The sequence below is a fragment of the Hyperolius riggenbachi genome, chromosome 11, assembly GCF_040937935.1.
Source record: "Hyperolius riggenbachi isolate aHypRig1 chromosome 11, aHypRig1.pri, whole genome shotgun sequence".
In the NCBI taxonomy this organism is placed as follows: domain Eukaryota; kingdom Metazoa; phylum Chordata; class Amphibia; order Anura; family Hyperoliidae; genus Hyperolius; species Hyperolius riggenbachi.
This window is the reverse complement of record NC_090656.1, coordinates 14,420,258-14,434,006: the sequence shown is the minus strand read 5'-3', so window position 1 is coordinate 14,434,006 and position 13,749 is coordinate 14,420,258. Positions and strand designations below refer to the sequence as shown.

The window sequence follows — 13,749 nt, the reverse complement described above, 5'->3', positions numbered from 1 at the left end:
CTGGTACCGCCGATCCAGGAAGCGGAGGATGGCGGCGTGAGAGCGATCCAGGCTTATGTGGCTGGAAGAAGCCCCAGGTATGTACAAAAGCTTTTTCTTTTTTTTTTTTTTCTTACGTTCCTCTCTGGTTCCCTTTAAGCGCTCGTAATTTTTAAAAGCTCTTGCTAATACAATGCTATGGGGGAGGATTTTTACAAAAACACATCGCTCCAGTGTGAACACTCACATAGGATAACATTAGCAAGAGCTTAGAAAAGCACTTGAAATGTGAGCGAGCCCTAATAGTTTAAATATAAGGAAACCCCTGGGGTACTTAAAAAAAAGTTATTTTTAGGTGTAGGAGGATAAATATTGTTCATCTCTTCCGTTTATTTTCACCTCGGGTTCACATTAAGTAAGACAGGATAAAGTGAAGCAGGTTCATAACTTACTAGCCAACAGTGTGCAATGAATTCGAGCCAGGCTTGCTGGTTTATAGCTGTTCCCTAGACTGAAGCAAACCAACTAAAACAACATCATGTAAAGTGTACTTTAACCAACCTATGAAGCTCTAGTCTGGACTCTTCAGCCTGGTACACACTTTCAATTAAGATTGGCCAATCCCTGACCCCTATTACCACCTCCATGTAGCATGGAGGTCAACAGATATTGAATAATATGAGCAGATAGTGTAGGTAAACCCTCATAATACTTGTTGTATACCAGCATCTACAAAACAACTGTTTTGGGCATCCCCAAATCCAATTTCAGTGACAAGTCACCCTCCAGCTGCCTCCCTGTCTCTGTGCCAGGAAGTGGGGTAAAACCACTAACAGGGACTGAGGTGGAAGCAAAAGACTTATTTGCGTTTCCTTGATTTACACTTTAGCTGGTAGGACCTTAGACGGTCCCTAATAGGGACAACCATGTCAACGGATAAACAGTTCAAATAGAGAGCAGAGCGGAGTGCACATACGCTGTTAAAAACTGTTTTATTTAAAAATCTCATTAAAAAGGTTCACAGGCAATTGAAGGTGTATAGGCAAGCATATCCTATTGGAGCATAGGAGAAAGAAGCATATATACGGACCAGTGCAGGGCCGACCAACATTTCGCACCGACAGCGCAGCACTTTATCAGAACCAGGACCACAGACACATGTTGAACTAGAGAGCATGTCAGCTTTAGCGTCACCAATATACATATTTTAGTGTTCTCCCCAGAATTTTTTCCCAGCCAGGTGGCATGAATAGCCGGATGGTGCAAGATGACAGAATGCAGGGCTGGCGCTTCTCTGCTTACAGCAGAGGAAGAGGTGAGCAGATAACAGCCGGGTGGTCACCAAAAATAGTCAGGTGGAGCACCCGTCTAAAAGAGCCTGGGGAGAACACTGTATCTCAATGCTGGGTGATCGCAAGGTAGAATTCATCCCAGTTTCTTATGCCTACCGGGGTCTCTTCTGATCAGGTATTTGGACTTGGGTTACCAGATCTCTCACCTGGTGACCCAAGCCCAAATCTCATTTTACCAAAAGAAAACAAACATTTCCTTTACGTAGAACCAAAAAAAGGTGGTATGAGATACAGTAATGCAATCACTAAAGAACCAGACACATTAAAGGACAACTGAAGTGAGAGGAATATGGAGGCTGCCATATTTGTATCCTTTTGAACAGGCCGATTACCCACCAATCGACAGCAGATTCGATCACTGGGATCAAATCTGCTGTCACAGCAGTGACAGCATAAGTACAAATAGAGGGCGCTCCATTTGAACTTCCGCTGTCACTGGAGTGACAGAAAGTTATACGCGGATGCCGTGATGCGGAAGGTGATGCGGGGAAGATGCCAGCTGGGAGGTGATGCGGAGAAGATGCCCGGGACCAGGCTTCAGGTAATGTATGCGGGGGCCCGGGGGCGACAGCGGCAGCTCAGCAGATGGTGAATCGGTTTCAGGCTGAAGTCGATTCACAATCTGTTTGCAGTAAAGGCAGCCATACGATCCCTCTGATCAGATTCGATCAGAGAGCAGTCTATCTGTTGGTCGAATCTGATGGCAAATCGACCAGTATATGGCTACCTTACCAGTTGCCTGGTAGTGCTGCTGATCTATTTAGCTGCAATAGTGTTTGAATAACACCAGAAACGAGCATGTGGCTAAGCTTGTCAGATCTGACAATAATGTCAGAAACACATGTTCTGCTGCATGCTTGTTCAGAGTCTATGGCCAAAACTATTAGAAGCATAGGATCAGCAGAGCTGCCAGGCAACTGGTATTGTTTAAAAGGAAATAAATATGGCAGCCTCCGTATACCTCTCACTACAGTTGTCCTTTAAAACCCAAAGGAGGGCTCTGATCACCAGTCCAACCCCAGCACAGGTGGAGTGAGATAAGCCAATCCATTACCAGAGAGATGTTAAAAGCCAAATTAACACTCTGTCCACCAGTCCAACCGCAGCACTGGTGGAGTCAGGTAATGCAAGTGAACACCAAAGAACCACAGAGATGTAATGCCTGGTACACACCAAGCAATTTATAGATAGACGGGTCGAATCCATTATTTCCTACAGTTCCGATCTGATTTCCAATTCTTCTTCTGATCAATTTTCCAATCGCTTCTATACAAACTCGGAAATCAGATCGGACCTGTCGGATATAATCGATTAAACCAGTCTATCTGATGGGAATTTGCATGGAGTGTACCGGGCATTAACGTCCCTGGCAGTATGATTTTTTCCAGATTATTTTTCAAAAAGCGGTGCAATTTTTTTTACAACCCTAAAAATCATACCACTTGATAGATCTGTGGTCGCCCTGCACATTCCACACCTCGGATGGATCCAACTCGGGGTTACTGCTCAGAGCTGCAGATTTCCGTCCCGAGCCTGACTCGGGTTACCGCTAAGGAGGGTAAAGGACAACTGAAGTGAGGGGGATATGGAAGCTGCCATATTTCATTTTTTTTTTAAGAGAAACTCTGACCAAGAATTGACATTTATCCCAATCAGTGGCTGATACCCCCTTTTACATGAGAAATCTTTTCCTTTTCACAAACAAACCATCAGGGGGTGCTGCATGACTGATATTATGGTGAAACCCCTCCCACAAGAAACTCTGAGGACCATGGTACTCCTGGCAATTTCCTGTCTGTGAACCTTGTTGCATTGTGGGAAATAGCTGTTTACAGCTGTTTCCAACTGCCAAAAAAACATGCAACATCTACATCACCTGCCAACAGTAAAAATGTCACCATGTAATAAATGTCAGAATGTAAATCAGGGATTTATAAGATTTTACAATGGGCAAACACTGACTAAATCATTTATACATAATTATTGTAAAAATGAAGCACTTGTTTTTATTACGCAATACTAGTCACCTGGCTGTCCTGCAGATCCTCTGCCTCTAATACTAATACTCTAAGCCCTAGACCAGTGGTCCTCAAACTAAGGCCCGTGGGCCGAATGTGGCCCCCTGAGGCTTTTTTTACGGCCCCCAACACACAAAATATATTATAGATGTACATCTTTAAATATTGGTGGTCCGCATATAGAATGAAGCCAGAAAGCAGTAATTTGCTGGTTTCCAATCAAATTCCACATCAGGTGACACTGTTGTCCAATTGGACTGCAGGTTGTCACCTGGTTATGCTTCACTGTCTGGCCCGCAAAGCCCGCATCATTTTATGTATACTCCGGCCCCCCAGCAGTCTGAAGTATGTTGACCCGGCCCTCCACCCAAAATGTTTGGGGACCCCTGCCCTAGACCCTGAACAAGCATGCAGCAGATCAGGTGTTTGACATTTTGTCAGATCTGACAATATTAGCTTAATGCTTGTTTCTGGTGGTTTTAAGACAATAATCAGAGAACCACAGAGATAAGCCAAAGGTAGACTCTGTCCACCAATCCACCCACAGTACAGGTGACGTGAAATAAGCAAGCTATCACCGGAGAACCACAGAGATAAGCCAAACTCTGTCCACCAGTCTAACCACAGTATAGTTGGCATGAGATATGCAAGCTATCACCAGTACAGTAAGAGCACTGGTCAAATAAGACAAATCACAGAAGTAAAAGTTGTCAACAGTGGGTTGTACCGACCGGGCGGCCACAACGCAGGTGGAGTAAAGGCAAGTTGTCAGACATATAAGAAGCCAATGGGATATTCTGTCTGCCACGCATGAAGAGCAGTAATTAGCAGAGGGAAGGGATAGCAAAAGATCTGTACACAACAAACAATTATACCTGGGGTGAAATACCTACTAGGCAGGTCTAAAAAAAAAGGCCAGATGCGTCTGATTGGTCACTACTCAAGACCACTGGATATGGTCCATGAGATGCTAATAATGGGGTTGCATGCAAATGTATTGCCACTTGGAATCAGATACACTTCTCATTGAGAATTAGATTGGGCCAATTCCAAACGGCATACAGTTTGTATGAAATGTGCATGCAAACCTTACCTTGATTTTTTTGCATCTTATATATAGACTTACTATCATTAACACATTCCAAACCTTAATGGAATACAAAAAAAGATAGCAAGCTCATACAACAAGTCTGACAGTTTGTCAGGGGTGATACAGGAAGGGGTCTGACAGGAATTACACAGGAAGGGGTTAAAGAGAACCCAGACAGGTTGCCAGGGGTAACACAGGAAGGGGTTTGGACAATTTGTCACCTGTGATACAAGAAGGGGTTACAGAGAATACTGATAGGTTGCCAGGAGTAACACAAGAAGGCGTCTGACAGTTTGACACGGGTGATACAGGAGGGCGTTACACAGAGAACACTGACAGGTTGCCAGGGGTAACACAGGATGGGGTGTGACAGTTTCTCAGGGATGATACAGGAAGGGGTTACACAGTTGGTGTATGTCAGGAATGATACAGAAATGGTTACAAAGAACACTGACAGGTTGCCAGAGGTAACACAGGAAGGGGTTACAGAGAGCACTGACAGATTGCCAGGGGTAACACATGAAGGGGTTACAGAGAGCACAGACAGATTGCTAGGGGTAACACATGAAGGGGTTACAGAAAGCACAGACAGGTTGCCAGGGGTAACACAGGAAGGGGTTACAGAGAGCACAGACAGGTTGCCAGGGGTAACACAGGAAGGGGTTACAGAGAGCACAGACAGGTTGCCAGGGGTAACACAGGAAGGGGTTACAGAGAGCACAGACAGGTTGCCAGGGGTAGCACAGGAAGGGGTTACAGAGAGCACAGACAGGTTGCCAGGGGTAACACAGGAAGGGGTTACAGAGAGCACAGACAGGTTGCCAGGAGTAACACAGGAATGGGTTACAGAGAGCACAGACAGGTTGCCAGGGGTAACACAGGAAGGGGTTACAGAGAGCACAGACAGGTTGCCAGGGGTAACACAGGAAGGGGTTACAGAGAGCACAGACTGGTTGCCAGGGGTAACCCAGGAAGGGGTTACAGAGAGCACAGACAGGTTGCCAGGAGTAACACAGGAAGGGGTTACAGAGAACACAGACAGGTTGCCAGGAGTAACACAGGAAGGGGTTACAGAGAACACAGACAGGTTACCAGGGGTAACACAGTTAGGGGTTACAGAGAACACAGACAGGTTGCCAGGGGTAACACAGAAAGGGGTTACAGAGAGCACAGACAGGTTGCCAGGGGTAACACAGGAAGGGGTTACAGAGAGCACAGACAGGTTGCCAGGGGTAACACAGGAAGGGGTTACAGGGAGCACAGACAGGTTGCCAGGGGTAACACAGGAAGGGGTTACAGAGAGCACAGACATGTTGCCAGGGGTAACACAGGAAGGGGTTACAGAGAGCACAGACCGGTTGCCAGGGGTAACACAGAAAGGGGTTACAGAGAGCACAGACCGGTTGCCAGGGGTAACACAGGAAGGGATTACAGAGAGCACAGACAGGTTGCCAGGGGTAACACAGGAAGGGGTTACAGAGAGCACAGACAGGTTGCCAGGGGTAACACAGGAAGGGGTTACAGAGAGCACAGACAGGTTGCCAGGGGTAACACAGGAAGAGGTTACAGAGAGCACAGACAGGTTGCTAGGGGTAACACAGGAAGGGGTCTGATAAGCTGCCAGGCGTGACGTAGGGACGGCGCAGAGTAACATGGTCACGCGTAACGCCCCCTGGTTGCCAGGGGTTACAGCCAGCAGCGGAGGCCACACTCTCCCGCCTCCCAGGACACCCCGAGGGCCCCGCCCCCTCACCTCGGGAGTACAGAGACTTCGGACAGTCCAGGTCAAGGTCAGAGCTGAGCAGAGAGATGAAGTCGGAGGGCATGGCCGCCGGAGCGACGAACTCAGTCGGGAACACTGACAGCAACCACCGACAACACGCCCCCCACTGACGCACCACTGCGCAAGCGCGGGGCGGGGCCTGGCCACACTCGGACACCGACACCAGCGAGAGGCGGGGCTTACTGCGTGACAGACGGGTGACTGTATCTAAGGGCGGTGCCAGGGCCCTCACGCTAAGGCAGTCGTAACTAAGGGCGGTGCCAAGTCCTCCAAGAACGTCATTCTCCGTGACCGCCCATAACAACAGCATGCCTGCCAATCACGTCTGCGGTGGGAGGAGGCAGAGCTTACTATGTGACGTTGTTAGGGGAGGGGCTTAGAGGGACGTAGGTTCGACGTCTGTAGCAAGGTAGCATTGTACCATGTGCGCGAGAAGGAAGCTGATTGGCTGCTCTGTGTGTCCGCGTGCTGCTGAAGGCAAAAGTGTGCGCGAGATGGAGATGCCCGAAGGAAGTGACCCTAATATTTATTCTCTCCCCCGGGTTATCATTATAGAGGCTACTGGGCTGGAATGTGACCATGACCATCATTATAGAGGGCGCTGGTGGAAGAAGGTGACCCCTACCTTCTATCCTGACCATCATTATAGAGGGTGCAGGTAGAAGAAGGTGACTCTTACCTTCTATCCTGACCATCATTATAGAGGGTGCTGGTAGAAGAAGGTGACCCCTACCTTCTATCCTGACCATCATTATAGAAGGTGCTGGTTGAAGAAGGTGACCCCTACCTTCTATCCTGACCATCATAGAGGGTGCTGGTGGAAGAAGGTGACCCCTACCTTCTATACTGACCATCATTATAGATGGTGCTGGTGGAAGAAGGTGAACCCTACCTTCTATCCTGACCATCATAGAGGGTGCTGGTAGAAGAAGGTGACGCCTACCTTCTATCCTGACCATCATTATAGAGGGTGCTGGTAGAAGAAGGTGACCCCTACCTTCTATCCTGACCATCATTATAGAAGGTGCTGGTAGAAGAAGGTGACCCCTACCTTCTATCCTGACCATCATTATAGAAGGTGCTGGTTGAAGAAGGTGACCCCTACCTTCTATCCTGACCATCATAGAGGGTGCTGGTAGAAGAAGGTGACCCCTACCTTCTATCCTGACCATCATAGAGGGTGCTGGTGGAAGAAGGTGACCCCTACCTTCTATACTGACCATCATTATAGATGGTGCTGGTGGAAGAAGGTGAACCCTACCTTCTATCCTGACCATCATTATAGAAGGTGCTGGTTGAAGAAGGTGACCCCTACCTTCTATCCTGACCATCATAGAGGGTGCTGGTAGAAGAAGGTGACCCCTACCTTCTATCCTGACCATCATAGAGGGTGCTGGTGGAAGAAGGTGACCCCTACCTTCTATCCTGACCATCATTATAGATGGTGCTGGTGGAAGAAGGTGACCCCTACCTTCTATCCTGACCATCATTATAGATGGTGCTGGTGGAAGAAGGTGACCCCTACCTTCTATCCTGACCATCATTATAGAAGGTGCTGGTGGAAGAAGGTGTCCCCTACCTTCTATCCTGACCATCATTATAGAGGGTGTTGGTGGAACAAGGTGACCCCTACCTTCTATCCTGACCATCATTATAGATGGTGCTGGTGGAACAAGGTGACCCCTACCTTCTATCCTGACCATCATTATAGATGGTGCTGGTGGAAGAAGGTGACCCCTACCTTCTATCCTGACCATCATTATAGAGGGTGCTGGTAGAAGAAGGTGACGCCTACCTTCTATCCTGACCATCATTATAGAGGGTGCTGGTAGAAGAAGGTGACCCCTACCTTCTATCCTGACCATCATTATAGAAGGTGCTGGTGGAAGAAGGTGTCCTCTACCTTCTATCCTGACCATCATTATAGAGGGTGCTGGTGTAAGACGGTGACCCCTACCTTCTATCCTGATCATCATTATAGAGGGTGCTGGTAGAAGAAGGTGACCCCTACCTTCTATCCTGACCATCATTATAGAGGGTGCTGGTAGAAGAAGGTGACCCCTACCTTCTATCCTGACCATCATTATAGAGGGTGCTGGTGGAAGAAGGTGACCCCTACCTTCTATCCTGACCATCATTATAGAAGGTGCTGGTGGAAGAAGGTGACCCCTACCTTCTTCTATCCTGACCATCATTATAGAGGGTGCTGGTAGAAGAAGGTGACGCCGCCTACCTTCTATCCTGACCATCATTATAGAGGGTGCTGGTAGAAGAAGGTGACCCATATCTTCTATCCTGACCATCGTTACAGAGGGTGCTGGTGGAAGAAGGTGCCCCCTACCTTCTATTCTGACCATCGTTAAAGAGGGTGCTGGTAAAAGAAGGTGACCGCTACATTCGCCCACTGATATTTTTGATAGAGGCTGCTGGACCTTGGCAGAAGAATGTCGACTGCCTTCTTTCCCAAATGATCATTATAGAGGCTTCTTGGCTGGAAGTTGATAGCCTACCTTCCCCTCTGACCATCTTCATAGAGGGTACTGGTTGAAGAGCAAGAACATTCTCCACAGACTATTATTATTATAGAGTGGCAGGAGTATGACCTGTCTCCTCCACCTCACCATTATTATAGAGTTCTGGACAGGAGGATGGCCTTTCTTCTCCCCTGACCATCATTATAGAGGATGCTAAGCAGTAACACCCAGATCATAATTATAGTGACTGTTGAGCTGGAGAATAACCCATTATCCACACCCCATACCCTTTATAGTGAGTGATTAACCCTTCCTCCAACCTCCTAGATCATCAGTCTAGTGTCTAGGAGGAGATTGACTCTTACCTCCCTTCCCAATCATTATAGTCATCACTGGTCAGTAGGGATGACCCCTCAACCACAATCTTTTATATGCAGCTTTAAACTGGCCCCGTTAAATGCAGATCCTGCTCAATTTTGGGGGGTGAACCAATTTCAAGATGTAGATAATATGCATTACTTTTTCATGCAGGCCAATTAGTAATTAGCAGCTCATTGACCATTTGTGATTGCTGGATGACTAATCCCTTTCTCCCATCCCCCAGTTATTCATCATAGTGAGTGCTAGAAAATGGCTATTTCTCTTCTCCTATCCCCCAGTTATTCATCATAGTGCGTGCTGGAGAGGACAATGGCTATTTCTCTTCTCCTATCCCCCAGGTATTGATCATAGTGAGTGCTAGAAAGGGGAATGTCAATTTCACTTCTCTCATCCCCCAGTTATTGATTATAGTGAATGTAGAGAGGCAGATGACTATTCCCCCTTCTCCTATCCCCCAGATATCATAGTGTGTGCTGATGAAGTGAATGACTATATCCCTTGTCTATTCCCCAGATATTTATCATAGTGATTGCTAGAGAGGATAATGACTAACAACCCTTCTCCCGTCCCCCAGTTATTCATTATAGTGAGTGCTGGAGAAGCGAATGGCTATTCTACTTCTCCCACCCCCCAGATGTTTACCATAGTGCAGGAGAGGTGGATGACTACTCGCCTTTTCTCTTCTCCTATCCCCCAGTTATTCATCATAGTGGGTGCTGGAGAGGACAATGGCTATTTCCCTTCTCCCACCCCCCAGTTATTCATTATAGTGAGTGCTGGAGTGGAGAATAACGCCACTCCCTTCCCCTGGGTATTTATCATAGTAAGTGCTGGAGAGGAGAAGGCCTATTCCCCTTCTCTCATTCCCCAGTTATTCATTATAGCGAGTGCTAGAGAGGCGGATGACTCTTCCCCTTCTCCTATCCCCCAGATATTTATCATAGTGGGCTCTATTCACAAAACGATGCGCGGTAACTCTTTTTTTAGGTGAAAAAATACCTCCAGTGATAATTACCGATTTTTTTTTGAGTATTCACTAAAAATTTAGAAAGTGTGATAAATGTTTGATAAAAGTGCGGTAAAATAGGTGATTAAACAGGTGATAAAACTGTCAGTAATATGTACGGAAATAAAGCTTTTTTGACCACTGTAGGGCAGCCCATATACTTGCCACCCATTACACAGAGACCACCCAGGAAAGCCTGTCACATTTACAGTGGGACCTCAACTCTTGCGCAGGACAGAAGGAAGACATATAGAAATGCACCCTGTATGTATATAGAGCGCTTAGCCTGTCTAATTCCCCCCTGTAATTAGAGCTCTCAGCTGTGCCAGCTGGCTGCCTCAGCAGAGCAGCTAATGTGTAAACACAGAATGTTAACCCTATGTCTGCTTCCATGAAAGCAGGAAGTACACAGAAGATTTTTTTGTTGGATTTGTATCAGCTGTAACAAAAAGGGTTTTTCTTTAAAGGTTATTATGCTGTTGCTTATCTTTTAGAGCAGAGATGAATTTCCTCCTCGGCATCTATAAAATCATCTAAAAGACTGTATGAGGTGTGAAAGTGCGCCTTGAGATTAGACACACTTGTCTTTTCTGCCTTCTATGTAAAATTGACAAACTTGAGCAAAGAAAGCTCAAAAGGCTCCATCCTGAAGGCCAAAAGCCGAGAAGTGATAATTCTCACCTAACATTTGTAGGTGATAAATAAATCCTTAATTAACACCAACTTTTCAATTGAGAATCTCAAACTGGAGACAAATTTTGAGTTAATTATCACACTTTTACCTCAAGAGGTAATTTAGGGAGAAAAAAATGTGAATTTGAAAATGGAGATATTTTGGTCGATATTTATCACTATTGTGAATAGAGCCCAGTGAATGCTAGAGAGGAGAATGACTAATCTCCCATCCTACGGGTATTACCCGAGTTATAGAGAGAAGAATGACTAAATTCCCCTTCTCCCATCCCCCAGATATTCATCATAGTCAGTGGTGGAGGAGAGATGTATGACTATTCCCCTTCTCCCGTCCCCCAGATATTCATCATAGTCAGTGGTGGAGAAATGTATGACTATTCCCCTTCTCCCAACCCCCAGATATTCATCATAGTCAGTGGTGGAGAGATGTATGACTATTCCCCTTCTCCCAACCCCCAGATATTCATCATAGTCAGTGGTGGAGAGATGTATGACTATTCCCCTTCTCCCAACCCCCAGATATGAGAAAAGCCACATCAACTCAATCCATTGGGCAACACTGCAGTCCCAGGTTCCAGTTATGGTGCTTGGAGTTTGCAGAGATTAATCAGGTAATAAATGCATGCGCACCAACATGGCACAACAATGAGTGTTTATTATCACGGTTTTATTCCTTTCTGTTAATCAGTTGAAAAAGTAGATTGACAGATAATCCAGGGTAGAATAGAAAACACTTTGGTGGAGTTGAGGAAGAGAGCCTCTGCCTTCTACGCAGAGTTCCCCAACCCTGTCCTTAAAGCCCACCAACAGTGCATGTTTTGCAGAAAACCACCACTATGCACAGGTGAGGTAATTAGTGTCTCAGCAGAGCTGACTACCTCTGTGGATTTCCACAAAACATGCACTGTTGGGGGGGCCTTGAGGACAGGGTTTGGGAACACTGCTCTACAGATTTCCTTCTACCCAGGCAAGTTTTGGCTCCCCCGCCCCATCCATGGTTCACCTTAAAGGGGTTCTGTGGAGTGCTGAAATAAACAAAAACTGACACTTACCTGGGGCTTCTATCATCTCCCTGTAGCTGTCCTGTCCCACGCCGTCCTCCGATCACTCGTTCCACGCCGCCGGTCCCGGTCTAATTACACATCTGCATGGCTGTGGCTCGCGTCTCTGGGGGCTTACTGTGCAGGCACAGTACAAGAAAACCTCATACTGCGCCTGCGCAGTAAGCTCCCGGAGACGCAAGAGGGAGGGCGCACTTTTCGTCTTGTTTGACGAATAATTGACTGGTGCCGGCGGCGGGGAACGAGCGATCAGAGGAGGGCGGGGCGGGACATGACAGCTACAGGGGGCTGATAGAGGCCCCAGGAAGTGCCAGTCTTTTTTTTACTTCAGCACTCCACAGAACCCCTTTAAAGTGGATCCGAGTGAAAACTAACTATAGCAAGTAACTTATCCATATACTCCACTCCCCTCTCCGCCCCCTTGCCTCTGAAATCTCTCGCTGGTAACTCCTCCTCCTTCAGGAAAAGCCTCCTTCTCCCCAAACTGAGCTCCCATGAGCGCTTGCTGCAGGGGACTCAGAATGCCTAGGCGCTGGAGGAAATGTGTGTGAGGCTTGTTTAGTTTTTAGGGTATTAAAACAAAAACTATTTGGGTTAAAAAATGCCCTATAAACTATATGTAAGGGGCACAATTATGCAATGAGTAAAAGTTTATCTCGGATCCACTTTAAGCCAGAATTATTAGCATCTTGTTGAATCTGACTAGGCATATCTGGAAACGGAGTTCTCTTTCTAGATAGCCTACACTAAGTATTCCATATCCCATCACTTCTAATTCTAGGCAGAGACTGTCACTTGCATGCTGAAATGTTTACTCATTTACCTTGGGTGCTCTTTAAAGGGGCCCTGAGCAGAGGCATAAATTGAAAATCTGGACTTGCTTGGGGCTTCCCCTAGCCCCCACATAGCCTGCGAGGTCCCCCGGCATCCTCTTGGTCTCAATGGCGGCTCCGGTAATCTGGAGACTTTGGGCAAAGTCGGGTGTGCGAGCGCCTGGCGGTTCAGTCTTTAGAGAACCACGCAGGGCGCTTAAAGCGACTGGCGTGATGACGCACGCGTGACTTGTATTGATCCATTTCACGGAATGCATTTTGTAAGGAATGAAGGAAATACTTGCAATCCACCATGAGGAGGTAGATCTGTTGGGTTTTTAAAGTGAACCTCCGGACTAAAAATCAACTCAGCAGCACTGAAAAGGCTTGGGGTCTCTTAAACAGTTTCACAGCATCAGAACTTTGTTTCTCTTATACTACAAGCCTCTTTTTTAGCTGCACAGAAGAAAACTGCCCGGGCTTTTTTCCCCTGATGCTGTGCAAAGCATGATGGGATTTCTGTTGTTCTTTCTGCCGTTTTGGTGCAATTTTTTTTTTTACATTTGAAGCCTAGGGTGTGCAGCTGGGAGGGGTGATCAGGACACAGGACAGTTGGAACTGTGTCTCCTGCTCCTTGTCAGCTCCTTTCAACCAAAAAGATGGCTGCCCCCATGACAAAGATGGCAGCCCCCATGAATCACAAACATTTGTCTGTTCTTTTAAAACAGGGTGGGTAAGAGATTATTCCCTATCTATTCTAATTAACATAACTAATGTAACTTGATGACAGTATGTTTGTTTAGGCTGAAGTTCCCCTTTAAGTAGTCTGTCAGATTGTTACTGTCTAATGCAGACTAAGGCCCGTGGGCCGAATGTGGCCCCCTGAGGCTTTTTTACCGGCCCCCCACACACAAAATGTATTACTTATAGATACATAGTGGGATGTGGGTGTCAAAAACACCCTCTAGTAAAAAGATACAGGAGACAAAAGTGGGAGCCCAATGGTGTAGTATGTCAAAAACAATGGAACGTAATAAAAGTAAGACACTACTCACAAAGGTGGGTTGCAGAGGGGTAACCGACCGCAGGAAGCAGGTGGA

At 46.7% G+C, this 13,749-nt stretch overlaps 1 protein-coding gene across 5 annotated transcripts in view; it reads right to left on the bottom strand.

Annotated features, from left to right (window-relative positions):
• The window catches only part of NFAT5 (nuclear factor of activated T cells 5), a 182,225-nt gene that overhangs the window by 152,939 nt on the left and 15,537 nt on the right, over nt 1-13,749 (bottom strand). For 2 of the 5 annotated variants that reach the window (XM_068260759.1, XM_068260760.1), the window contains exon 1: nt 6,193-6,358. The exons of the other annotated variants lie outside the window; for them this stretch is intronic. In XM_068260759.1, coding sequence (XP_068116860.1) covers nt 6,193-6,265 — 73 coding nt within the window. In that variant the 5' untranslated portion in view covers nt 6,266-6,358. Of the gene's footprint in view, nt 1-6,192; nt 6,359-13,749 lie in introns of those variants that run through there. 5 annotated transcript variants of the gene reach the window in all.